We start from the raw sequence: 24,535 nt of genomic DNA on the forward strand, positions 1-24,535 counted from the left end.
ATCAAAGTTTCAGTGCGTCAGATCATTCAACATCACCTCATTCGTTGGAATATTTTATTGGGCTGAAACGGTATTTGATCTGAAATCTTATCTATTTTCTCTCTCTATTAAGAAAAATCAAGAACAACTATGGATGAAAATTCTTGATGAACATCGAAGTGATGATTCAAGAAGTCGCAGTGAACATGAACATGATGAATCAAGTAGAAATTTCCATCATGGACACAATCAACAATCGAGAGGTACCTCTTTTGAACCACCCTTCAAGTTTATTCCTGACCCAATGAATGAAATAGAGTGCGCTATTGTTTTAGAGGAACTGTTGGCCTTGAAAAATTTCCAGTTCTTACCAAGCTCTATGAGATGCGACACATCATGCACCAGTTTTTATGGTTCTGCATTTTCTCAACTCTATGGACCAGTGTTTGTCAAGGGCACTGTATTCAGAACGGAAAATGAATCCGTTATGAAACACCTTGTCACGCTCTCTCAAACCAGATCAACTTTTTCAAACATTGTTCGAGTTTTTGAATATCGTGCGATTAATTCAAACTCCAGGTTGATCAGTGTTGTTTTCAATTTGATGAAACAACACAACGACAAGTGTTTTCCTGAACTGAGAAAACTCGTTAACTCCACAGACCTCGTGAGTATCACTATTCAAGAGAGACTATAATCTCTTTGGACGATTTTATGAATATGCCGTCGGTTCGTCGTTGGTTGAACAAGTGTAGAATCAAATTTTTCATGAACCTTGTGAGACAATGTTTCGAAATATTGTTCCAATTAGACCAATCTAACATTCTCCATTCGGACATCTCTTTTGGAAATTTAATGATTCGATTGGATCAGGATCATTGAGATAGTGCTTCAAGTGATGAGGAGAAACTTGCAAGCTTTAAGCTTGTCATCATTGATTTCAACTCCTCAATGTTGCTGAAAGAACAAGAAACTACGACGACGAACGAGAGTAATGTGGTATATAGAAAAATTATTCCAAATCAAAACGTTGATCTTGTTTTCAAGTATCCATATTCAGCACCAAGTTTAGACACCGATGAAGCAGATATTTATTCAATGGCGGTGGTTATTGTTAATTATCTACATTACTTTCAACACAGGCACACCTTGAATAGTGATGATTCATTCCAATCTTGTATGGAGTACAAGATTCAAATGTTGGGCTTTTTGAATGATTTTCAAACCAGTTACAAACACATGTATGGAGATGAAATTGAGCATCTTGTGTCGTTGCTTAAATACATGTTGGCAACAGGAGAAGAAGAGAGACCAGTTCTGAAGAAAATTAAAGACCAATTGGAAAAGGTGAAACCATTATGGACTCGCAACATTTTAACTCGAACACCATTGAAAAGCATTCCAAATCCAATGACCGTCCAGAGATATGCAAATACCAATCATGAAGTTCCAAGCAAGAAAATGAAAACGCAAATTAATAGTCAGGTAGGCGAGGAGGAAAATCAGTGCCCTATGGATCATCGTATTGTAATTTCTTTCAATAAATAATTATTTATTGAAATTTATCATTTTCAAATACGCTTGTCATTATGTCACACAAGAGCCTCATCAAACATCAGCCGCAGCGAACCAGCTCTCTGTTACACTGTATTATTAAAAAAAATCAAGGAATGCCAAAATCCAACAATTCCATGAACTGCTTTATTTCTGAAAATATAAAAATTTTATTGGCCCATTTATTGTTCAAGGCCAATAAATTGATCTCTTGTCAATGCTACATAAACACGCTTCTCATAGAGTTGAGTATGTGATGTAATGATGATCTGATCACTCTCCTCCATTAAGGAAACACGTTCTACATGTACAACATTTAATTCCAAGGACTTGTGTTGCAGCAACTGGTTGACCTTCAACAGCACATGTTCAAGAGTAGTGTCACTCTCTTCAAGATCCACAAAATATTTCATCTTCGCAGATTCGAATTTTTTGACCACAATTCTCCTTGTCAAGGAAGAAGAATTGGAATTCCTGAACAACAACGAAGAAGAGGAGGAGGACTTGAGGATGCCCATTTCGAAGTCTCATCAGTGGGTGTTGTTCGAAGTAATGAGAAAGATTTTTGTTGTGGAAGGATGTTGCTTAAATTATTTGACTATTGTGATCATCATGGCATGGATGTTGATTTAGAACACTTCATTTATTACAGCCCGAAAACCCTCCCATTTAGGGACTTCTTTAGAAACAAATTTAAGGTATAAGATGTGTTTTAAAGAAGAAGGCAGTCATAACAATTATTAGTTAAACAACACACTTTTTCCTTAATCACACAGGGAGAACTAATTTGAAATGAATGTCAAGTAATACAAAAGAAGGATTGAGATTCAAATTGCACTAACATTGATGGTTGGAAAATCTCACACTATCAAGATTATTTGACAACAAAACGTAATGGATGACCGATCCCACTTGGGGTTGATCTCAAAATTAAAATTGTTTGTTTGAATGTGTTACATCGATTCTTCATCAGACTTTCTTCATCGATTCTTTAATTGTTTTGTTAAAACAAAAAGAATACAGAGTAAATTCTCCAAGAGAATCTAAACAATGAGAACAAAAAAGATGATCCGAAAATAACAATTTGATGAAAAAGAGCCAACCGATGACGACCCTCATTGATCATCATGGACAATATCAGTGTTTCCAAGAAAGACCATCCACGGTCCAAGGAATAATGACCATACCCATTCGCAATTCCCTTCGGTCGGAACTCAAGTGCGCTTAATTTCACTTTTAAAAAAATACCGAAGCGCCATACACCCGAGTCCTCTTCACGTGGAGAATTATTCGCATTGATCCCTCCTTTGAGAGACACCCTTCAAACCATCATCAGCAAGAAATTTTGGATCGGTCTGATTGTGCTCAGCGTCTTTGAGTTATACCAACCTAATTCCTTTTTCTTGCATGATCACCAATTAAACCGACAAAAATCTTTTTAAAATCACATGATGATGAACGGAAATTATCCTAACAGCCAAAACAACAACAACCCATACTTTTTTGGTGATCCAGCCTCTAGTAGTGATAAATATAGGCCAGTGATGAATACTAGAACATCACCAGAAATGCAGCACACTTATCCACTACCAACCACAACACCCTATCCTTCCTCTCATCTGTCAAGTTCTTCTCCAATAATCCATCATCAAGCAATCACGCCATCAATCAGCCCGTCGTCATCATCCTCTTCTTATTCTTCACCACCATCGATGAACTATCAACATTCACCATCTAGTATGCTCAATTTCGAGGCAAACCCACAAATCAATTCCATTCCACTCGTTCAACAGCAACAGCACTATGTCATTTCTTCTCTTAGTGAAAGTTCACCTTCTAATTCAGGCTCGCCCCAAGTTGCGAAGAAGAAAAAGAAACGGCATGTCGAAAAACTGGAGCATCCAGAGGAAGCTTTCCAAAGCGTTTTTCAGGCAAATCCGGAAGCCTCTCCATTAGAAACTGGTCACCCGATTGCATGTGTGCAATGTAGGTCTAGACATAAGGTAGGTTTTTTAAATTTCCTTTAAATGATAAAATTACACACATTTGAATTTCAGAAATGCGACCGAACTGTAGGTATTTCTTTTCAAATAATATTCATTTTAATTTGTAAAAACAAAATAATATTTCACAGTTACCTTCATGCTTGAATTGCGTGAAACGAGGTGTGGAATGTACCTATAGATCACCAAAAATGAAAGGAAGAAAAGATCAAAAGTTCCAACCATATTCTAGTTTATTGTATCTTCCTCCAACAAACAATAATGGACGAAGCAAAACTTCTTCAAATATCAATTCTTCAATCAGTGAGAGCGTCGTAACACATGACCAAGCATGCGAATCAAAATTGTTGACGATACCACAGGATTCTGCCTTCAACAACTTGCAAAACAATTTTTCCTTAGCCCCACATAATCAACAAGCGACAAACATGCCACATTTCAATAACCAATCAACACAAAGCTTTTCATCTTTATTAACGTCCGATATCAACTCTCAACCTATGGTTCAGTATAAATCACAACAAAATATTAATTTATTCGGTGATCAAGGTCCAACTGTCAGATCCAACCATAAAACACAACATCAAGATAACGAAGATCAAAAGAACCAAACGAAATTGGTGGGAACTAACGTTGTAAACACTAACCAATCCAATGCATTTTTACACCTATCTAAGGAATCCATTGAAGAAATATTAAACTGTCTTGGAATCAAGGATAATCAAAACGGACCTCTATTTACCATGACCCAACAGCAACAAGAGATTATTGCTCAACACATTGCATCCACACTATTGCAAGACTCATCAATAGCAAATCGTTTAAATATGAATGCCTACAAAAAGCGGACAGTTCAGCTCTATGAAGAAGTGATATCGATGGGCTATCCAATATTATCAACCTCTACCTTGGAAATAGCGTTTTTCAACGAAGAGTCTATGAGAGGTATTTATACCAATGACGTATTATCACTTCTCTACTCAATACACTCTGTTACATGTCAAGCTCTTGGTGTGCATGATGAAGCTAATTTAGCTTATTTAAAAGCAAGAACGCTGTTATCTGATTGCTTTGACAATGCAGACAATCTTTTTATTGCTGGAACGTATTGCTTTTTTGCTCGTTATTGTAGCGGAATTGGAGACAAAGGCAAGGCTAAATTTTATTTGCAGTATGTGGATTTATTCTTCAAGAAAAAGAGCGTAAATTATAGAACTAGAAGACATTTAAACTATTCTATTGAAGAAGAGGCAAAGAGCGGAGCGAATTATTCTATTTTTACAGGTCTAACTTTGGATGAAATGTTTTTACTCAAGTATCGAGTGCTAGCTGCCATTAGTGTTGATAAGTCTGGCGAATTTTTCTTAAACGATTGTGCTAACTTTCCAGGATTTACTTTTGGGACCTATGTTGGCAAGCTAATCAGTGATGGTTGCCTCTATGCCATTGGAAAAATTCCGAATACCATCATGGCCATTATGGCCCAAAAGATTACTGAGGAAAATCTCAATTTGTTTTTAATGATGCTTGAATTTTCTGCCAATTTCCTGCGTATCCATGAAACTGAAAGACAAGTTTCCGAAACAACAAAAAGCATCATGAACTGTCTTCACAACTTGTATTATCATGGATGCAAATTACAAATGATGAAAGAGGCCAACATTACAGATGAACGTTTGGAGAATGAGGCTAAACTATTTTCCTTATCCACACTTGTTGGACCCTTTCACTTGGTTCAACCACTAACGTTGGGAGCCATGTTTGAAGCTGCCTCTCTTCACTTGAAAATTCTTGCAGACATTGAGCAAGGAAAAAGATTAATTACAAGTACGGACGAACTTTGCACATGTTACCAGTTAATTGAAGTTGATTTGAGAGCACTAGAAATTGTAAGAACCAAGAATAAGGAGTTGATTGACCGTATGTGCAAACCTTTAATGGATATGCTTTCAATGAGAGTCAAACAATTTTCTTCTTCACCCATTTATGCCTCTAGCTCTTTGAACTCTTTGTTGGCAAAATTTGAAAGTCAGATTCCACCTTCGAACTCAATACCTGTAGGGAAACAGCCAACATCAGAGATGGATCAGAAATTTGGTGATTCAATCAACCTTCTCATACACGAATTGAATCGATGACATGAAATAATTATTATAGTGCGCAAATAAACAACAACAACATTTAGATTTTATCCATCTCTCTGAGCTTTTCCTCCCACGCACGAGCAGCGTGTCCTTCACTTCCTTTTTTGCCAACAAAATCATCCACAATAGAAATGCATGAATGTGAAAATTCAGAGTTAAACAAACACTCCTCAAATTCAGACAATGAACGATCTTGCATTGGCATTTTGTAGTTGTAAGATGAATCTTGAGAGAGCATGTATGCATCCCTATTTCGAAGACATCTCTCGATATTCTTTCTACAGAACACAGAGTTAACCAATAAATGATAGCTTAATCTTTCTGGAAGGCAATTCTTTTTCATATCCATCATGTCAAATTGAGGATTCAGAGATGGAGAATTTGAAAGTATGCAAGCAAAATAATTATTAAGTTCCTTTCTAGCAAATCTCTCAGAAAGATAATCCACTTTGTATCTCAAATCATCTAAATCTTCTCCACCCTTTAATTCATAACTTCTAAACTTATTTCGGTCTTGAGTAAAATTTTGAACGACTTGAGGAAAAAAGAACTTGGCACTACCAGGTTCTTTCCAATAAAAGTACCTCCTATCTGCCATCACGATTGCTTTTTTGAAACCCGTGTCAGAATTGATACAATTTTTTAGTCTGGATCCTTTTTCAAACAATTCTTCTTCGGAAAGTCTCGTAATTTGATTCGGATTATCCAACAAAAAAGAAGAGTTGGTTAAAGTATTCTGTCGTTCAGGCTCTTTGATAGGATCCACACATTTAGTCTTAAATGGTCCGATTGAATCATCAAATAACCCTTCTATAGTACATGCAAGAACCATTGTTTTTGCATGATCTTGAGCCTCGGATTTTATCTCCTCATTATTCTTGTACAATCGTTCAAGTAAATTATCCACATAAGAAAAACATCGGTGATACGCAATGAAAGCACTCTGAAGGTCTTCACGGTCCTCTTCAAAATCGCTCATTTTTTTTGTTGAAATAATTTTGATTGAAATGAAAAGTCAAATCCAATTTTCAACCACCCCCCTAAAAAAACATTTCAATTATAGTAACAGTCAGCCATGACGTTTCATTCAATTGCAAATTTGCACTTTTTGAAAATCTATGAACATGTGGCATCTCTGAAATGCATTCACAACAGTTCGTGTCTCCCTTCAAAAAAATGTCTTTCTCAATTCCTCTCGCGAGAGAAAGAAACTGTTGTTCCTACTACTCGATAACCTTCTACACGAATGCAGAGCTTTATTATGAACATGCCATTCCCTTTCTCACTCAGAAATTGGCAGAAAACAATGCCCTATTGGGAGTCTCTCGTTCCTGTGTGCTCACTCCTCAAAGATATCCCGAACGATTTCTAATGATCATTCGGAGGCAAGAAGAAGAATTGGAACAGATGAGGAGTGATCATCATTCTTCCGAGGAGTTGAGAAATGGAATGGACCAAACAATGAAACGAGTACCCTCTTGCAGCATTAGTACAGATACAGGACCGATTGCCATGGTCATGATATGGACCTTGCCGTATCGACTCTTATTGAGTGCTCCTTCGTTGGATCAAACCCTGCAAGAACGACATTTCATATTGAGCGCTTGGATGGATCTGTTTTTGAATATTGGCAATGCTCAGGAGAAGATGAAATTATACTGCAGAGAAAGCTGTGAGGAAATTGAGCACTTGATGAAGAAATATGGAAGAGCAGTGAATGGAGTCATGACCGATAATTTGGAAGCCGAATGGTTTGCTAAGGAATATGGTGAAAAATTGAAGAATGTTGTTGAAAATTTTGGTAATGAACCCAACATTGAAATTTTCAAATTGAGAGTTTATTCATTGAAAGCAAATGACATTCGGCCATGTAGAGATTTAGAAAAACAACAAGAAAGATATGTTTTTTCCTATTTGGATTTAAACAATGCAAAACAATTGGAAATTTATATTCAATTTTTGGACCAATTTATGACTGAAATATTTCCAAATCAAAAGAAAAAGTCGAAAGAAGATTACTTGGAAAATATAATCAAAGGAGTTTTGAAAAATGGTTTTGCAACTTTGTGTTATGAAAAGGGTGATGATCAAGAGAAGACTCCAATTTGTATTGCGTTGGTGACAGGTATTCCCAAAGCAGGAAGGTATGTAGCATCAGTTCCTTGCTTATCTGTCAAAAAGTGTTTCTTCATTCGACGTTGACAGAGTCTCCTCTGTGTATACCTCGAAGAGTCAAAGAGGAAAAGGAGTAGCTTCTTTTCTCATGTATTCCATGGCAATAGATGTTCTCAAGAATCATGGTGATGCGTATGAAGCTTTATTTTTATTTACAGACCTGACTAATCCAACTTCGAATTCAATTTATATGAACATTGGATATAAACCAGTAAGGGACATGTATGATCTTGAAATTAACTATGTGAAACAACAGGATGAGCATCGATGAGATCAGGTCTTGAAAAGTGATCACTTTAATTTTGAAGATTTTGTTTGGAATACATTTCCCAACATGTTTTCAAACGCCCTTCAATTTAAGCAATGTAGGGCAATCATATTAGACTCATTAAATGAATGCAATCAAGAATAATAAATTTTAGAATTTTATATTATTCATCTCTTAATTGGTGACTACTTTATCTGCTTCTGGGAGCTCATGAGGTTTTAACACATGATGATCAGGCGAACTCTTGAAAGGATGCTCATCATTGATACACGTATTGAAAATGTCATGAACATCCTAAAAAGATATTTAACAAATTTCAAAATTCACAAATTGCACTACCTACAGAAACAGCTGATTTCTTGCAAGCCATGATCGTACTTGCAATAGCTCTTGCCTTTAAACATTGTTCCTTACTTGTAAACCCTGATAATTCATCTGGACTGGAACATGAACCACTTAGTGAATAAGCTCTCACCTCTGAACAAGCTCTTACTTTACAATAAAATAATTGACGAAATCTACAAAAATCATAGGCATGGATTAATTCATGAACAACTGTATTTTCAAGTTCTTCAGGCTCTCTCTAAATATGTATCATGGTATTCAATGATGGACCATGAATAAGAAATTCAAAAAAATTAATTCCATTAATGATAAACATTCACATGTGAAAAACATAAATATTGACAACATTTCATCAACACGTACATGTCGATTGCAACACACTACTACTTGATTGGCCGATGCAGAATAATATCCTATTTTCATTCATCGTCATTAAACAATCGTAGTGACATTTTAAAAATTTTGTAATTTTTGTTATCCTTTCCTCACGAAATGACATTCCCACATACCCATCATGCCAGCATCTTCTACAGAATCACAAACACGTAGATCCAATCCTCTTGTTACCATTTTACATCCATTCTTATTTTGTTCTTTAATATGTTGTAATAATTTATTCACACGCTTGCCAGTCAATATCGATAACATGTCTAAATAATATGACATGCAGTGAAAATGTTTGAGAAGTGAGGCATTATGTGAAAGTGAAATTATCCAATCATCATCATGCAATTGAAATAATGATCCGATTTCAATTTCCAAATCATCATTTTTGAATCATCATACGATTTAAAAAGTTTCAAAGTTCATCAACTCGTATCATAACAATAAATGACGAATAAAAACTCGTACCCTATCATAACAATACATGTATGACGAATAAAAAAGAATAAATTCCGATTAGTCGTCCATTCAAGTGTGATATGATTCCTGGAATAATGAAAAATCTCAACACTTACTTTTTGGCATGCTTTGATGTCTTCGTAGAATCGACTCATTTTTTGGTTGAGACTTTCATTCACTTATTAATAACTTCAATAAACATGCAAAGAATTGCGAATGTGGAGAAATGATCTATTGATGTTGGGACAATTTTAAAGCACAAATCTATTTCAGGAACCAATAAAAATGATTGATGGGATTTTGATTGAGTGCAAAAATCATGATTTTGAAAAGAGAAGGTTGAAATGTCACACAGAAAAGCATGGACCAAAAAGTTTTCGTAATTATCTCCTTAAAGGATGTGCTTCGATTATTTGTGTAAACCATTTATTATAGAAACTATCTAGATAAATAATATATATTTTACCTTCACGACAAGGCCTCCTAGCTCAGTTGGCAGTAGCGCTGTCCTAGTAAGACAGAGGTCTTGGGTTCGATTCCCAAGGGGGCCATCAAATTTTATTTTTATCAAGGATTAATTGATGGTTCGACAAGCAGAAAGATTGCCTTCTGGACTCAACCTTGGTTCCAAACGCTGTTTTCTCTCTTCGTGCTATAAACCTTCAGCATTTTTATGGAATTGGAACCTTGCAATCTCGCGAAATTTCAAAAAGTGAAAATTCACCAAATTCCAACGAGAAACAAAACTCGCACATTTGAAACCTCTCAGTGTTCCTTCACAGAAGACAACAACAACAACTGCTCTCCTTCTACTACGCACCATTCAAAGACCTCATCCACTCCACAAGAAAATGTTTCATCGTCAGTGTTCTTCTTCCTCTTCTCCAACAACAACAACTCAAAACAGTTTCTTGCAATTTCACCCTTGCAAAAGTTCTTCTGAAGATGCTTCTTCTCAACAACAAGATGCTTCTCCTTCCAATCATCATTCCGAATTGGACACCATGTTGTGGAGACCTTCTCTGAACTCGATGCAAAACTCGGTCATGTATGCCTTTGCAAAATACATTATGAAACAATATCGGACTCTCTTTCTCGACCAACAATTACCACTGCCAGCGTTTATGCAAGTTCGAATGGAACATGACCCTGTTCTATTCAATTACTTGTTTCATCAGTGGTCCATCAGTGATGATCGTTTTTGGGGTTTGTTATGGCGTTTTTTGAATATTAAGGCTTCGAAGGAATTTTCACACGTCTTGGTGAGACCTTCCATGGCCTATGAAAGTGAAGAAAAGAACTCTCATTCCATTCATGAAAAGAAGGGATCATGTTCGAATGGAGTGAATGGCGCGGTCCAGTTCACTCTCGATTCAAAGGATGTTGACAACAAAGAACCATTGGGTAAGATTTCATTTCATTCCACTTCCAATCATGACTTGTCCACTTCCTCCAATCCAGTTCACGAAGAATCAATCTTTTCCAAACATCCCTTTTTAGGATGTAAATTCTTTGTGGGTGCCAAAACCAATTATGCACAAAATTTATTATGCAAATGTTTAGATCCAAACTTTGAAAACTCAGTGGCTTTGGTCTCTCTTGGAGAACAAGGTGTCAAGGGAGTGAAAGTTGAAAGGAGAGAAATCACATATGGACAATTATGGAATCAAGTTTCAATTCTTGCTCATTATTTGAAAACAGAGTTGGGTGTGAAAAAGATGGATCGTTGTGTGGCTCTCCTTCCAAATTCGATTGAGGCAATTGTTGCCTTGTTGGCTGTGACTAGTTTGGGAGCTATATGGTCAAGTGTGAGCCCAGACAATGGAAAACGAATTGTTTATGAAAGATTTAAACATATAGAGCCAGTTCTCATGTTCACATGTGATCATTACACATTTAATGGGAAAGTTTTTTCCACCTCCGAAAGTAGTGAATTTTTAGTGAAGAATTTACCAAGTTTGAAAACTGTGGTCAAGGTCAAATTTTTGGAATTCACCACCAATGAAAAGAATTTGGAGATTATCAAGTGTGGTGTTGGTCACATGTCTTCAGAGATGATCACAGACGAAGAGAAACAACATCGTCAACCAGTGCGAACCGTCGACTACAAGAAGGAAATTATGAGACCTTACGAAATGTCACAACAGCATGACAATTATTGTCGACCAACTCCACATCTCGAATTCGAGCAAGTGAGTGTCGATCATCCCATTCATATTGTCTACACAAGTGGTAGCACAGGAGCACCTAAATGCATTTCTCAAGGATTTGGTGTTTTGATTAATCACATCAAAGAGACCCATTTGCATTGTGATATTACTGAAAAAGATACAGTTTTTGTGTACTCGACTTGTGGTTGGATGATGTGGAACTGGCTTGTCTCTTGTTTATATACTGGATGTAAAATCATTTTGTATGATGGAAGTCCAATGTATCCAAATGTTCTCAGTATGTGGAAATTGATCGAACAAGAAAAGATTACTGTCTTTGGAACTAGTTCAAGATATTTATCACTTATGGCCACTCATAAAGTGGATTTATTGAAAAAAACACCTCTCAATTTGTCCCATTTGAGGCTTGTGAATACTACTGGATCACCATTGGCACCAAGTATGGCAATTTATTTGTATTCTCATATGATACCCAATGTTCAACTCAGTTCGATATCAGGAGGAACAGATTTGAATGGATGTTTTGTGTTGGGTTCTCCATTCTTGCCCGTCTATCCAGGTAAGTTCAATGAAAATATTGGGATCTATCCTTCTCTGATATTCATTCTTAATGATTACTATTATTTTGAATGATTCTGAAAACAATTCATCATGAATGGATAAAACAACATTTTGAACCATAATTGAAACAACAACATATTGAACAGGAGAGTTACAAACTGCTGGCCTTGGTCTCAATGTTCAAGTGTGGAATGAAGAAGGTCAAAGAATATTTGGAAAGAATGGTGAACTGGTGTGTTTGAATCCCTTTCCATCTGCACCGCTCTTTTTTTGGGGCGATCAAACACCTCAGCGTTATCATGACAGTTATTTTGCACAATTTAATGGTGTTTGGGCACAAGGAGATTTGAGTGAACAAACGAAACGATTTGGATTTTATATCATTGGACGAAGTGATGCCACCTTAAATCCTGGAGGTGTTCGATTAGGAACAGGATGTTATTATGACGTGTTACAGCATGTCGAGGAAGTGGTAGATTCTATTGTGGTGGGTCAAAGACAAGTCGATGGAAATGAACGAGTGGTTTTGTTTGTTCAATTACAACCAGAGTTAGAATTGGATGAAAAGATTTGCGACAAGATCAACAACACCGTCAGAACACACTTATCTGCACGACACAAACCAAGCGTCATTGTTCAAACCAGTGGAATTCCTATTAACACAAATGGAAAGAAGATGGAGAAGTTTGTAAAAAAGTTGGTGAATCAGGACAAGGTACAACCTTCAGAAAGAAGTTCGTTGAAAAATCCAGAATGTGTCTCGTGTTTCATTCCTTCAAACTGGAAGACAGCAAACAGTTCAACCCCAATGAGAGCTTCCAAGTTGTAGAAAGTTTCAAGAAAGAACCATTTCTTTAATAAAAATGTTGTTGGCCCCCTTGGGAATCGAACCCAAGACCTCTGTCTTACTAGGACAGCGCTACTGCCAACTGAGCTAGGAGGCCGCTGGTAGAGTAGAAAACGAAACTTCTTATCATTCAATATTAGATTGGGGATTTTGGTTCAACAAAGTTATAAAAAGACGTTGTTTGGCATTTAGGGCGAATTGCGTTTATTCGCTTACTTTTTGTTCTTCGTCAAGTTTCTCAGTATTCTTCGCCAAAACTTGTTTTGCTTTTTTGGATGAATTCGATTTCGCCTGTTGTTAAACTTGGTGGAGGTACCTTCCATGTCTTTCTTGAAAGGCATTGTGGATTGGTTTGTCTTTTGATATTCGTTAGATCCGCATAATGTGGGGTGTATCTAGTATATATTAGTTCTACTAAACGATCGTTGAGTTCTGGATTTCCAAAATCCATTCTTGCAGCCAACAATACAATACGATGATAAAGTTGCCATGGTAAAACTGGTAGCCCTTGATTCAATAAATGTTCGACGCACTCATAAAGAGCTTGCACATTCTTGTTTGCTTCACATGCTCTCATTACAATCAAATAAATAGACCCATCTTGCTTTGCTTCGGTCGTCATTTTATCTCTAATCTTCTCCCAAATTTTAATGACCTTGTCATATTCTTGAGTTTCCTTAAATCGTTTCATCGCAGCAGAAATTACAACATAGTTGTGCGCCTTGCCCTCACAAACATCTTCAATTAAGTCCTTCAATAATGAATCAATAGTGACCTTATATCGTTCTAGTCTGTCCACAATTACTGGATCGACTCTTCCTGGTTTGTATAATAAATTGTGCAACTTGGTTTCAATACTAAGTAGACTAACCAATATGTGATCGTTTGGATTGATCTTGTCTTCAATCATATAGTTCAAAACGTTAAATGCAAGAGTTACCTGTTGAATATCACTTGAAACTGCATTCAAAATAACATTGTAGACGCTAGGAGACATTTCTGCTTTTTCATCTCTTCTAAGGTCGGTCAATTTTTCATATGCTGCTTCAATTCCATGTTTTTGTAAAGTATGGAGAATTGCCTCCGTCACCGAGAATTGATCTAATTTTTCATTCTTCCATTCGTATATTTGATTAGCAATCTTTTCTCGAAGATCTTGGAAATCCATGGAATGATGTCTAGTGACCGTTAAAAATGTTGTGAGAGATTTTTGATTTACACGTCCTGATTGCATCATGTCGTTATAACACTTTATAACAACATCATGTCCTTCCTGTCCTTTTTTCACATTGTTTGAAAGGTACTTCACAAGAGTACCGTAGGTGGATTCATCTGGCTTAGTATAGCTTAGTTTTAGAATCTCATCGAAAAATTCCATTGTTTGAGGGCTATCATTTCTTCCTAAAATTTCGAGAGCATAGTTGTACTTTTGTATCTCAAGCTGATTATGAAATCGTTGAATCTTTCTAAAGGTTTCTAGTAGTATGTTTCCATCAAATAAACCATTTTTCTTCGTTTTTGTTTCAACGCTTAATATATATTCAAAAAGATATTTGGAAAAATATCTTAAGGATTGTTTCAATCCGTTGCTAGATTCTGATGGTAATAATTGAGTACAATAATTCTTATCAGTGATCTTGTGAAGAGGTACGCCATATGCATCACTAGGAATAAATTTTGAACTCAATTCCAATATCTTTTCAACAAAGTCTTCTCTGGTGACCGCAAACTCAGGTAACAGGATATATGCCGATAGCAAGTAGTCGCAATAAAAATCAGTTCTCGATCTATGAACTTCTTCCAGGATTGGCAATATATGATTTTCAAATAGAGAAACGCACATTTCTGAATCTTTGGTCTCCCTAAATCCAAATGCGAGTTGAATGCATGGCACATGAAGAGCAGGAAAGTTTGTAAAATGCAACATGCAAAGTAGGTGGTAAATGTCTCTTAAAAATTGAGAGTTATTTTGCACTGCTTTTAACACTCCTTTGGATACTGAATAGATCAAGGCAATAAACTTTTTAGAAGCTCTTCCGTTATGTAATTGGCAATAAGCCAAACAAAACTTCATCATTTTGAAAAACTCATGAACAGACTCCTCCTTTGTCAGTTCATTCTTATGGCCTTGAATGTATTTGTCAATCTCATGAATAGATGTCAACAGAAAATCGCTTTCCGTTTGTTTTTGTCTAAGGCTTTCATCAATGTTTTTCGAAGGATGGTTTGTATTCTTAATGTTGCTCGAAGAATAACTTCTGCTTCCAAACAATGAGGCATATCTTCTCACGACGATGCTAAAAGGATCAGTGTTTATGCTCACACTATTGGAATAATGATGGGTTGAATCCATGCTCGATGAACGTGATGGTGATGATGAAGTACTGATGGACGAAACGGTAACCATTCCGAGTTTGATAAGACCTCCTCCAATCATGGAACATTTTCCAGAATTCTTTAAACTTCGGAATCCTTTGCAATCGAAAATTTTTGAGAGATGGTGAGAGAGGCCTGAAGATGGTAAAGAGGTCACAGCGTTGTTGTTGTTGTTGAGCATTTTTTTGTTGGATTTTATCCCACAAATCAAAATTGATTGAATGCAAAATTCCACTCATGGGTTTGTTTTCATTCGCGAGTATCAAGTAGGTCATCAAAACTCTTGCTCTGTATTTATTGAAGGACATATTGAATTTTATGGATTTCTTTTTTATTCATCATTTGGTGTGGTGAATAGGAACACAACCATCAAAAAATGTCCACTCTCGACAGTGCTTCTTCGGGATCAGAAGCCAAAAGAAAAGACTCCCAGAGCGGAGAAGTTCTTTTAGATTGGTGCCGTAAATTAATAGAGTCGGATGAAAAGAAGGCTTTCTTTTATCATGTGGTAGAAATGAAAGTCATGAAAAGAAAAGGACGCACCGATTCCTTGTTTTACTTTCCACCATGTACGCTCTCGGAGGGAACCATGCAAATCATTGAGAAGATTAACTCATATATTGAAAAATCGTTGGATTCTGGATTTACTCCACAAAATGCAAAATACATTAGACAACTAGTGATATTATTTAAATTATTAATTCCTATCAAATATGGAGAATCGTTAATCCAATTTCCACAATTTAATATGATTTTATACAACGATTGTTATCGTATAGCTCATGAATTAGACATCATCTCTATAAAATACTATTCTAATTCCACAGAAAATTTGCTCTCTGATGCCGCAGCAACACTTAGAGTTTTTGCTGAGAAGGAAAGACAAGCTTTGATCAAGAGACAATCAACCATCCTTCACTCATACCTATCAGAATGTAAAAAGTTTAAAGATCTATACAGTAATATGAAACAAAATAAGAAAGCAATGGAAAAAATTATTAATCAACTTGACACGTTGAAGCGATTGTGGTGTCAAGTGGTTGATAGCTCAAATGGAATAATTTTATCATCTTTTGGCGAAATTTTGGAACCTATTTTAAAGACCATGGCCTTCCATATCGTAGGCATAGCGGATATTGGAGAAAATGAATCTCAAGATATTTCAACATTAATGTCATTCCTGATACAGTGGATTTCTGAAAACCTTTCTTTTGAAAACGGCGAAATTTCGAAATTTATTCCCTCATGGATGATGTTCAGAGCTGTGAAATCTGTCATGGCAATGTCACTATTAGAAATTCTGGATGATGTCAATCTATGCTCGTCCAACAGAAAATTGGCTGGACTTCCTCCAAGCGATCTTATTAAGCTTGTAAAAGCATTATTCCAAGAGAGTGACAAGCGTAAAGAAGTCATCAATGTTATATCCCAAAAGACAATCGAGTAGTAAACTATTTTTGGATCTATTTGTTCCAAATCACGCTCATAATACTACCCATTGCAATTGTAAATGCTGTTTCACTTTTGTATACGATTTTCTTAGACAGAGATATTGATGTAAAACCCATGTCTTTCAAGTATTTTCTCTCGTGATCAAATAAATCTCTTTCGGGTCCAACCAAAACGTTAATACTTGTGGTACGTGACTGGTTTTTGTTTTGTTCGATGTCCCTTAATAAATTCATCCAAGAAAGCTCTCCGTCCACATCCAAGAAGATTCTTCTTTCCGTGTCGTAACTTTGGTTACGTGAAATCTTAGTCACATAGTCAGATAATGAAATTGGAGTCTCAATGAAAGGCGTTCCATAGAATTGTTTCGATTGTTCAATAGCTGCAATCATAATATTATTGAGACGTTCTTTCTTGTTTTCGAAATACTCTGCATGTTGCTGTTGTTTTTTTTCTTCTGTGATGATTGGAACAATACGATTAACTCCCATTGAACTATGAAGGACTTGACTATAGAAAGATTTGCTTGCATTCATCATACTAACCTGCATTGATAGATCATTTCTTCAAATGTATCTTTTGATTTGGTCATGCAAATAGAAGCAGTAATTGTGAATTTCTTTCGTTGATTTAAAAGAGTCAGTAATTCTTCATCCTGATCATGTTGCAACTTAATTGCTTTTATCATTCTCTTGTCAATTTGAACAACTTTAAATAATTGATAGGTTGAATTCAAATCAAACAATACAAATTGATCTCCAGGTTTGAATCGTAATATTGTAGTCATTCTCTTGAGTAAGGCCGAGTCGGCAATTCCCACTACTTCATTCGGTTCCGAACCTGAAATTAATTCATTCAGTTCATTGTAATGCAAAGCAAAGACATGTCTATTATGACTATGCATCCACCTTCTAGAAGGTGCCGAGTTGCAACCATGTTGATTCATTAATTCACACAATGATGATAACGATGATGATTTTAAGCAAAGCTTTTGATGGAGAGGCGCCGGGTGGCAAGACCTTCGCAAAAACAATCCACTTCTCCAATAATTATTGATTCGTGCGAACATTTTTTGAGTTCTCTTGATGATGGTTTTCAAAAGTTCGGAATTGTGTTTATTGCAAAACCAATGATTGCCATGAAGGTAAAAAACATGAAAATGACTTTACATTTACATGATGACCTTCATGATTGAGTAGTAAAATTCACCACATGGAGATGAGTGTTTGTTTCCATTTTGAAATTATTACCAGAAAACGCTTGTAATCTTACTAATGAAACCAGAAACTCCATTGCCTTGTTCCTCTTTGGATTGTTGTTGCTGAGAGGAGGTTCCAGCCTTCTTCTTCCTCCTTGCTTGCAAACTATTATCTTCACAAGCAACCAAGCTTTGCATGTAGCTACTCTTTTGAGTGTTGTTGTTGTTGTTGTTGGTGCTACTACTTGACTTTTCTGAAGACAAGTATTGAGGTGTGTAATTTTCCTTATCATACGAATAGTGATGATTGTATTCAGTCTCACAAATACTGTCCGAGATGACAGAGGTCATGTAAGAGTTCTTGGCGAGCTCTTCCAAAATCTTCTCTGTGGAAGTTCTGGTGTAGATGGTTACTTGCTTCTTTGGGACATTGAAGGTATAAGAGATGGTTCCTTTCAATTGCAAAATCAACTCTTCTAATCGTTGTCGTTGCTTTTCATTGACCAATTGATCAACTTGCAAAACAACATTTCTCTTCTTTCTCTTCTTCTTTTTCTTGGCATCCACCGAAGAGGCACTGCCATTATTGGAAGAGTTTGCAAGAGCAGCCACTGATGAAGCAATGGAGCCATTCACTGGAGCTTGAGAGGAGAGTAAATCACTGGGTAACATTTCCAATTGTTCCCGAGAGAGATTTCCATACAAATTATTGATAATATCTTGAATCAAAACACACAGAGCATTCGTCTTATCCACTTCAGATTTGTACATGGAGATGAGAGATTCCACGAGAGAAGGCTCTTTTGCCATCAGTTCTGGATTATCGGGATGGGAGGATAACATCTTGAGAGTCTCACAAGCAATGACTTTAACATTCACGTGGTAATGGGGTTGGGAGAGAAATGAAACCAATGAGGTGGTAACTCCACGACGAACAATCACAGGTTGATTGTCTCGATCCATGGAAAGAGTTCGAAGTTTGGTAACCACTCGGTGGACATCGACAGCAACTGTTTCCTTCATGATGATGAATGTTGATAGGTGTGTGTGTTTCGTTAATTGTTGTTGGTGGATGGTAATAGGGAATGTATGGGAAAAGAGAGAGTGTGGGTGGCACCCGAGTGTTTAATTACAAGTTTTGAATTTTTTTGAGATGATTTTTTTAAAATTTGTTTTAGTAACGGTTAGATTTTTGAAAATTAGTGTAACGGATGGTTTCATTATTAGAGTGGTTGCGAGGGGCAAAAGAGACTTTCAATGCTGTTGAATGTCATTTCAAATCCTCTTTATATTGCTTTTTGAAGAAAGAAAATAAATCGCTTGCGTTCATGAATGAACAAGGTGAAGCAGCAGACACCAGTCATAATCAACAGTACTCCCGCCTTGCTGACGGATGGCAGTTTTAAAAGAAAAAAAAGTGTCAACGATGACTCAACCGAACGCCCAAAGCAGTCTTCTTCTCTTCGAAAATTATCACCACTCGTTGTTCTCAACATCCTTTCCAAACGGAAATGCATCCTTCTCTCACTCTCTATTAAATACCAATCAATCCGATGGCTTCTTCCATTCACAGCACTCACCAACGACGACGTTATCGTTGCCTGCTCATCATCACTACCATCCTTCTTCTTCATCGGACCTTCCACGACCACACCATCATCACCATCAACAACAAATCGATTCTTTTCCATCTTCCTTTCCGACACCTGTATCTTGTAATTTTTCATTTCCGAGAATTAGGAGGAGCAATCCCTTCTTGTTGTTGAGTGGTGATTCTTCATTTCCAACGATCAATCCATCATTATCGGAGATGGTTCACAATCATTCCACTTTGAACGCAGAAACGTCCTCATCGACAGCCTCAGCAATTTCTGGGTTCAAGTCTAAAACGCAGAGACAAACATCCTTTTATGGTAAGTTTGAATTCGCCTCAAATGACGTGTTGTTCACACTGTAACACCATTCAGAACAAACATTGGACAAGATGAAAAAGTCAGCATCTCAACTCTATGCCAATCATTCAGCCATTCATATGGATTCATCGAATGATTGTGACACGATGACGTTACATTCAGAGAATGAAATGAAAAACATTTCAGCGTCGCCGTGCAAAACGAAAGATATTCGAAGCTATTTCAAAAAACAGTGAAATAGCTCTCACATTCATGTGAAGAAGAATAATTTAATTTTAATAATATATTATTATTGCATTTTACACAAAAGTACTTTGATTTTTCTTCAAAGAGTTCATTGAAAGGAATACTACTTTACTTCTTGTTCAATTGTTCCAATAACCATTCTTCAGTAAGATCTTCATAGTCACGGATTTCATAGCTTCTTGGTACGTCCAATTTTCTAATAAATAGACATTGTGAAAGATATTTTGTGAGTAGTTTGTCATCCATGTCATTCAAAATAGTCACATCCATTGAGTTCTTCATTCTTGCTCACTCCGATAATGATCACTTACCTCACTAATGGAAGCTTCATTCTCGAATACATCACTATTGGTTCGAATCAGAAGTGTATATTATTATTATTGTTATGATGATGGATTCCATATTCAAAATTTTAATGCCATCATCATTTTATGAATTTTTGAATCATGATGATGATGATCTAATTCGCATCCAATAAGTGAACAACAACTACATACTTTGATCATAAGGATTGGCATGCTTGGGAGTATAGAAAATAAACATCAATGGATATTGAAGTCTATCTCCTCGTTGCCAAGCATAGGACAAGACCAAATATCGTGGCTGCAAATTGACATCATCCAAATAAGATTGCAAATCTTCAAAAGTAGTCTCATCAAATTGTTCTTCAATCGCAATGGAATTGTCTTCCTTATTAATTTTAAGAATCATGACCATCATGTGCTTGCTGTTACTGAGACGGACCTTCTTGTAGGCTTTTAAAACATCTTCTGGAATGAGACAATCGTTAGCAGGGGCTTCAACAGTGGTGTTGGACATTTTTTTTAATGAGTTTTATGAAAAATCAAGTGAAGAGATTCGGCATGTCATTCTCAAGGACGAGTAGATAATAGTCACATAAACGCTTGAAGAAATGCTTGTTCGTTTTTGATAACTGATTTTGATGACTTGACATGTTCATCACATTGCATTTTTTAAAGTGGCTTTTCACAAAGCATACACCATTTTGTTTAGTTAATTATCTAACCACTCAACCACTCAACCACTCGATTTAAGGAAATATCTATTCGTTTTGAATAATCCTTATGTTTTTCATCGAAAACAATCAGAGGTATTTACACCAAAAAAGGACTTTGATTGAAAAAAAAATGAAAAGACTTTCTGTGATTACCGCATCGAGATTTCGTTCATTTCCGATCATGAATGGTTGGTGTGGTGCGAGTGGTGGTGCTTCTTTGGGTACAACCATTCCCTCTGCTCGTTCATCATCATCATCATCATGGCTTGATTTTAATCAAATGGATCGAATGAAGAAAATAAGGAATTTTCATTCAAGCTTTTTCGTCAAACAATCCGATAATGAGCAAAAGCAACAAGAAGACGAACAAAAACAACAACAGGAATACCAACAAAAGCCAAGTTATTCATTTAAGAAATTATTGATCCAATCATTTCTGCTTGCTTTAGGATTTTCATCAATTACAATCATTCTTGCACTTCGTCAATACAACAACAATCCTTCTGACTCGATCCTAGACAAATTATTAAGAAATATGTATGGACCATATAGAAATTATGTTGAATTAAAGAGTGATCAACCAGAAATAGAGGAGACCTTGTGTTACAGAAATCCTTTGCTTTCCTTTGATGTATCAAATAGTCAGGATCCAAATGATGTTTTGGCTAATTTGTTTGTAAAACCAGGATTGTTGATCAAAGAAGATTTACAAAATGTTGGAGGAAAGTTTGAAGTTTTTGATGATTATGGACATATGGTCGATTTAGTTTGGGTAATGATGAGCAAAGATGAATATTTGGCTTCAAGAAATTCTGAACAAAAATCCACAATCGCAACTAGAGAAGATTTGTTAAATTTGAATGATTTGAACATGCTTGAAAAAAGTTTGAAAATGGGAATGAGAGAGAATGAGGAAATTGTCTGGCTTGAGAAGATTAACACCAAGGTATGTTAAAATTCTGTTCTCGAACAAGAAGTTCTCATTTTGACATATTCCATTTAATTCAGGATTTTGTCTCATCCAAGGAATATTCCAAGCTTCCCGAGAGCATCAAACAAAAACCAAACTGCGTTTTAGCAATTATTAAGGCTCCTGACGTGTACTCTCATCCAAAAGATTATTTCCAATCAAGATATGGGGAGGCTGGAAAGAAAATAACTAGCACTCCCAATGGAGATCTTTATAGGGGAGTAGTTTTAACGACATACTACAATCAGTTGATTGCTATTGGAAGAAGTTATCCAAACCAAATGATTAACTTTGATTTGGCCAGAAAGGAACTCTCAAAAGATGAAATTGAGAAAATATTCCAATTTATTCCAGATTCCCAGAGAAGTACATTCCACAATATTTCAAAACAAAGCACTTCCAAGTCTTATGAAATTATCAGATATTTGAGAGAGGTGCTGTTAAAACTTTACTCTGAAAGATTGACATTAAATGCACCAAAGGACGAGTAAAACATTAACAAAGTAGGACCATGGCATCGTTTTCTTAAGCAACTGTTGTTTATTAATTGCTTAATCTAGCACACACAACATCCTTGAAATTGGATTGTTTTTGGATAAGGTAAAATGCTCTAATACATTCATACCTAACTGCTTTTAACCCGTTCTTATTCACACTTTTGGCAGTGTTGTAGTCAATCTCAAATGGGTCTTCCACTCGAAAGGGATGAGGGAAGTTTTTTTCTTCTATGGGTATGAGAGGTTGGGCTGACTGACGAATGCTGATCACGTTAGTTTTGAATCTATATTCAAATGCATAATATTTAAAGAATTTGAAAAGCAGCAATCCAACAGAATCAGTATTTGTCTTTTCAAACTTGGAATAAATTTCTTCCTTCGACTCTTCGAATGAACAATCGTACATATTTCCGTCCATGCCGTCAATATTTCGTAAAGGCATATTTGTAAAAATTGTTTTGTCTTGTAAAAAAGGAAGCACCTTGTTGTGCTGAAGAAAGTGAATGATCATTATGACTAGAGAGTAAGAACTTAGAGTTCCTCTATAGGGATCATTGATACATCGTTGTTTTATCCAAAACTTTAAGAAAAATATCAGTTGCTTACATCTAACATCTATATCGCAATATAATCCTACAAGTTTTGTGTTGTATACAGCTAAAATGTTGTTGACACCCACATCACAATGCAATTTCAATATTGGTTCAGTGAATTTGACAATGGGTACTCTTGCGTTAAAGATTCCTTGTACATCTGAATAGTGGAGTTTGGCTTCCAAAAATTGTGCCAACTGAGAAACATAATTTTTCTTATGATATTGCTCCTCTGAGAGTAATTTCATGAATTTGTTAGAACTTCCTTTTTCTTCTTTCTTTTGTTCTTCAATGAGTTTCCTTTCTTTTTCAATTTCTTTGAAATTTTTTCTCATCCTTTCTGGAGTGAGCGTCAAAATAAAGCAAAAGTCAATGTCACTATTACCCCTTAATGAGAGACCGTTTGCAAAGGATCCAAACGTGAAAAGTTTAGCATCACTCCATTTTTTAGTGATCGCTTTTTCAAATGTTTTGAAAAATTCCTCCTTTTTCTCCAATTCCTTTTGAGTTGGGAGAAGTTCAGAATTATAGAGCTTCAAGATAGATTGAGTATACGTAGTATCGAGAAAGTTATCCATTGATTTGAGTTTCTCTGGGAGAATCTTCATTTCAGAAGTTAAGTTATCCCTGTGAGGTCCAAAATTAAATGTTGGATGCTTTTGTTTTTTTTTCTGATTTTTCGTTACTGGCTCTGTTGAGGAATTTATCACTTCTGTCTTTTCCTTGTTTGGCTCTTTAGAGTCGTCGTTCGTTGTTGATGCAACATGGTTCAACAATGGAGCTTGCAAAGAAGTTTCTGAAGATGTTATGACGATGTTCTCACTTTCTGACTTTTTTCTCTCCCAAGAGTAATGATTTCAATGCATTCTCAATGTCTTTCGCTGATGTAGCAGGTGGCTGTGACAATTGATAATAATTATTATTGGGATGATAATTATTGTAATAGCCAAAATACGCATGCACTCCCGAATTTGGGAAATTTGGAATTCCAAAGTATCCATTATATGGAAATTGAAATCCAAAGGGTGATGGCTGAGAAATAACAGATCCGCCGATTGAAGCTCCGTAGTTCATCATTGAATCATAATTTATCATCATTTTGGTTGTTTCATCATTTCCATGATGTTGTTGATTTGGCATAAGTCCACCATTGTAGTTGTTATTATTATTTCCGTACTTCATCGTTGAATCCTGATAATCATGTTGAGTCGGAATTGAGTGATTTGGATTCGTGTGTGCTCTGAACTGCTCACCCTCGTATCCGTTCACCGAATTAAATTGGCCTTGCGGATGTTGGTTGGCATTATGATGAACTTGCTCATACAACGGGCGTGATGGAAACGGCTGTTGGGACATTTTTTAAAACATTTCAAAGGCAACACAGA

At 36.1% G+C, this 24,535-nt stretch overlaps 15 protein-coding genes across 15 annotated transcripts; 7 read left to right on the top strand and 8 right to left on the bottom strand.

Annotated features, from left to right (window-relative positions):
* Nucleotides 1-930: 930 nt before the first annotated feature.
* FDP41_002736 (uncharacterized protein) lies at nucleotides 931-1,527 on the top strand (the record flags this gene model as incomplete). The annotated part of the gene is made up of 1 exon (XM_044705963.1): nucleotides 931-1,527. The coding sequence occupies one exon, from the start codon at nucleotides 931-933 to the stop codon at nucleotides 1,525-1,527; it is 597 nt and encodes a 198-aa protein (XP_044562934.1).
* A 1,454-nt stretch (nucleotides 1,528-2,981) lies between these two features.
* Nucleotides 2,982-5,674, top strand: FDP41_002737 (uncharacterized protein; the record flags this gene model as incomplete). Its single annotated transcript, XM_044705964.1, has 3 exons — nucleotides 2,982-3,536; nucleotides 3,591-3,605; nucleotides 3,668-5,674. The coding sequence occupies 3 exons, from the start codon at nucleotides 2,982-2,984 to the stop codon at nucleotides 5,672-5,674; spliced, it is 2,577 nt and encodes an 858-aa protein (XP_044562935.1).
* A 43-nt stretch (nucleotides 5,675-5,717) lies between these two features.
* On the bottom strand, nucleotides 5,718-6,659 carry FDP41_002738 (uncharacterized protein; the record flags this gene model as incomplete). The annotated part of the gene is made up of 1 exon (XM_044705965.1): nucleotides 5,718-6,659. The coding sequence occupies one exon, from the start codon at nucleotides 6,657-6,659 to the stop codon at nucleotides 5,718-5,720; it is 942 nt and encodes a 313-aa protein (XP_044562936.1).
* A 197-nt stretch (nucleotides 6,660-6,856) lies between these two features.
* FDP41_002739 (uncharacterized protein) lies at nucleotides 6,857-8,126 on the top strand (the record flags this gene model as incomplete). Its single annotated transcript, XM_044705966.1, has 2 exons — nucleotides 6,857-7,824; nucleotides 7,886-8,126. The coding sequence occupies 2 exons, from the start codon at nucleotides 6,857-6,859 to the stop codon at nucleotides 8,124-8,126; spliced, it is 1,209 nt and encodes a 402-aa protein (XP_044562937.1).
* A 171-nt stretch (nucleotides 8,127-8,297) lies between these two features.
* On the bottom strand, nucleotides 8,298-9,116 carry FDP41_002740 (uncharacterized protein; the record flags this gene model as incomplete). Its single annotated transcript, XM_044705968.1, has 4 exons — nucleotides 8,298-8,417; nucleotides 8,467-8,706; nucleotides 8,832-8,881; nucleotides 8,978-9,116. 4 exons carry the CDS (start codon nucleotides 9,114-9,116, stop codon nucleotides 8,298-8,300), a joined length of 549 nt encoding a protein of 182 aa, XP_044562938.1.
* A 1,046-nt stretch (nucleotides 9,117-10,162) lies between these two features.
* FDP41_002741 (uncharacterized protein) lies at nucleotides 10,163-12,872 on the top strand (the record flags this gene model as incomplete). Its single annotated transcript, XM_044705969.1, has 2 exons — nucleotides 10,163-12,041; nucleotides 12,190-12,872. 2 exons carry the CDS (start codon nucleotides 10,163-10,165, stop codon nucleotides 12,870-12,872), a joined length of 2,562 nt encoding a protein of 853 aa, XP_044562939.1.
* Nucleotides 12,873-13,128: 256 nt separating this feature from the next.
* FDP41_002742 (uncharacterized protein) lies at nucleotides 13,129-15,447 on the bottom strand (the record flags this gene model as incomplete). Its single annotated transcript, XM_044705970.1, has 1 exon — nucleotides 13,129-15,447. One exon carries the CDS (start codon nucleotides 15,445-15,447, stop codon nucleotides 13,129-13,131), a length of 2,319 nt encoding a protein of 772 aa, XP_044562940.1.
* Nucleotides 15,448-15,642: 195 nt separating this feature from the next.
* Nucleotides 15,643-16,713, top strand: FDP41_002743 (uncharacterized protein; the record flags this gene model as incomplete). The annotated part of the gene is made up of 1 exon (XM_044705971.1): nucleotides 15,643-16,713. One exon carries the CDS (start codon nucleotides 15,643-15,645, stop codon nucleotides 16,711-16,713), a length of 1,071 nt encoding a protein of 356 aa, XP_044562941.1.
* Nucleotides 16,714-16,729: 16 nt separating this feature from the next.
* On the bottom strand, nucleotides 16,730-17,784 carry FDP41_002744 (uncharacterized protein; the record flags this gene model as incomplete). Its single annotated transcript, XM_044705972.1, has 2 exons — nucleotides 16,730-17,210; nucleotides 17,261-17,784. The coding sequence occupies 2 exons, from the start codon at nucleotides 17,782-17,784 to the stop codon at nucleotides 16,730-16,732; spliced, it is 1,005 nt and encodes a 334-aa protein (XP_044562942.1).
* Nucleotides 17,785-17,961: 177 nt separating this feature from the next.
* Nucleotides 17,962-18,936, bottom strand: FDP41_002745 (uncharacterized protein; the record flags this gene model as incomplete). The annotated part of the gene is made up of 1 exon (XM_044705973.1): nucleotides 17,962-18,936. One exon carries the CDS (start codon nucleotides 18,934-18,936, stop codon nucleotides 17,962-17,964), a length of 975 nt encoding a protein of 324 aa, XP_044562943.1.
* Nucleotides 18,937-19,723: 787 nt separating this feature from the next.
* On the top strand, nucleotides 19,724-20,062 carry FDP41_002746 (uncharacterized protein; the record flags this gene model as incomplete). The annotated part of the gene is made up of 2 exons (XM_044705974.1): nucleotides 19,724-19,826; nucleotides 19,881-20,062. The coding sequence occupies 2 exons, from the start codon at nucleotides 19,724-19,726 to the stop codon at nucleotides 20,060-20,062; spliced, it is 285 nt and encodes a 94-aa protein (XP_044562944.1).
* Nucleotides 20,063-20,180: 118 nt separating this feature from the next.
* FDP41_002747 (uncharacterized protein) lies at nucleotides 20,181-20,891 on the bottom strand (the record flags this gene model as incomplete). Its single annotated transcript, XM_044705975.1, has 3 exons — nucleotides 20,181-20,268; nucleotides 20,384-20,417; nucleotides 20,570-20,891. 3 exons carry the CDS (start codon nucleotides 20,889-20,891, stop codon nucleotides 20,181-20,183), a joined length of 444 nt encoding a protein of 147 aa, XP_044562945.1.
* A 329-nt stretch (nucleotides 20,892-21,220) lies between these two features.
* FDP41_002748 (uncharacterized protein) lies at nucleotides 21,221-22,551 on the top strand (the record flags this gene model as incomplete). The annotated part of the gene is made up of 2 exons (XM_044705976.1): nucleotides 21,221-22,036; nucleotides 22,099-22,551. The coding sequence occupies 2 exons, from the start codon at nucleotides 21,221-21,223 to the stop codon at nucleotides 22,549-22,551; spliced, it is 1,269 nt and encodes a 422-aa protein (XP_044562946.1).
* Nucleotides 22,552-22,603: 52 nt separating this feature from the next.
* FDP41_002749 (uncharacterized protein) lies at nucleotides 22,604-23,758 on the bottom strand (the record flags this gene model as incomplete). The annotated part of the gene is made up of 1 exon (XM_044705977.1): nucleotides 22,604-23,758. The coding sequence occupies one exon, from the start codon at nucleotides 23,756-23,758 to the stop codon at nucleotides 22,604-22,606; it is 1,155 nt and encodes a 384-aa protein (XP_044562947.1).
* A 211-nt stretch (nucleotides 23,759-23,969) lies between these two features.
* On the bottom strand, nucleotides 23,970-24,506 carry FDP41_002750 (uncharacterized protein; the record flags this gene model as incomplete). Its single annotated transcript, XM_044705979.1, has 1 exon — nucleotides 23,970-24,506. One exon carries the CDS (start codon nucleotides 24,504-24,506, stop codon nucleotides 23,970-23,972), a length of 537 nt encoding a protein of 178 aa, XP_044562948.1.
* Nucleotides 24,507-24,535: the final 29 nt, after the last annotated feature.

The sequence above is a fragment of the Naegleria fowleri genome (assembly GCF_008403515.1).
Source record: "Naegleria fowleri strain ATCC 30894 chromosome Unknown tig30, whole genome shotgun sequence".
NCBI classification, from domain to species: Eukaryota; Heterolobosea; class Eutetramitea; order Acrasida; family Naegleriidae; genus Naegleria; species Naegleria fowleri.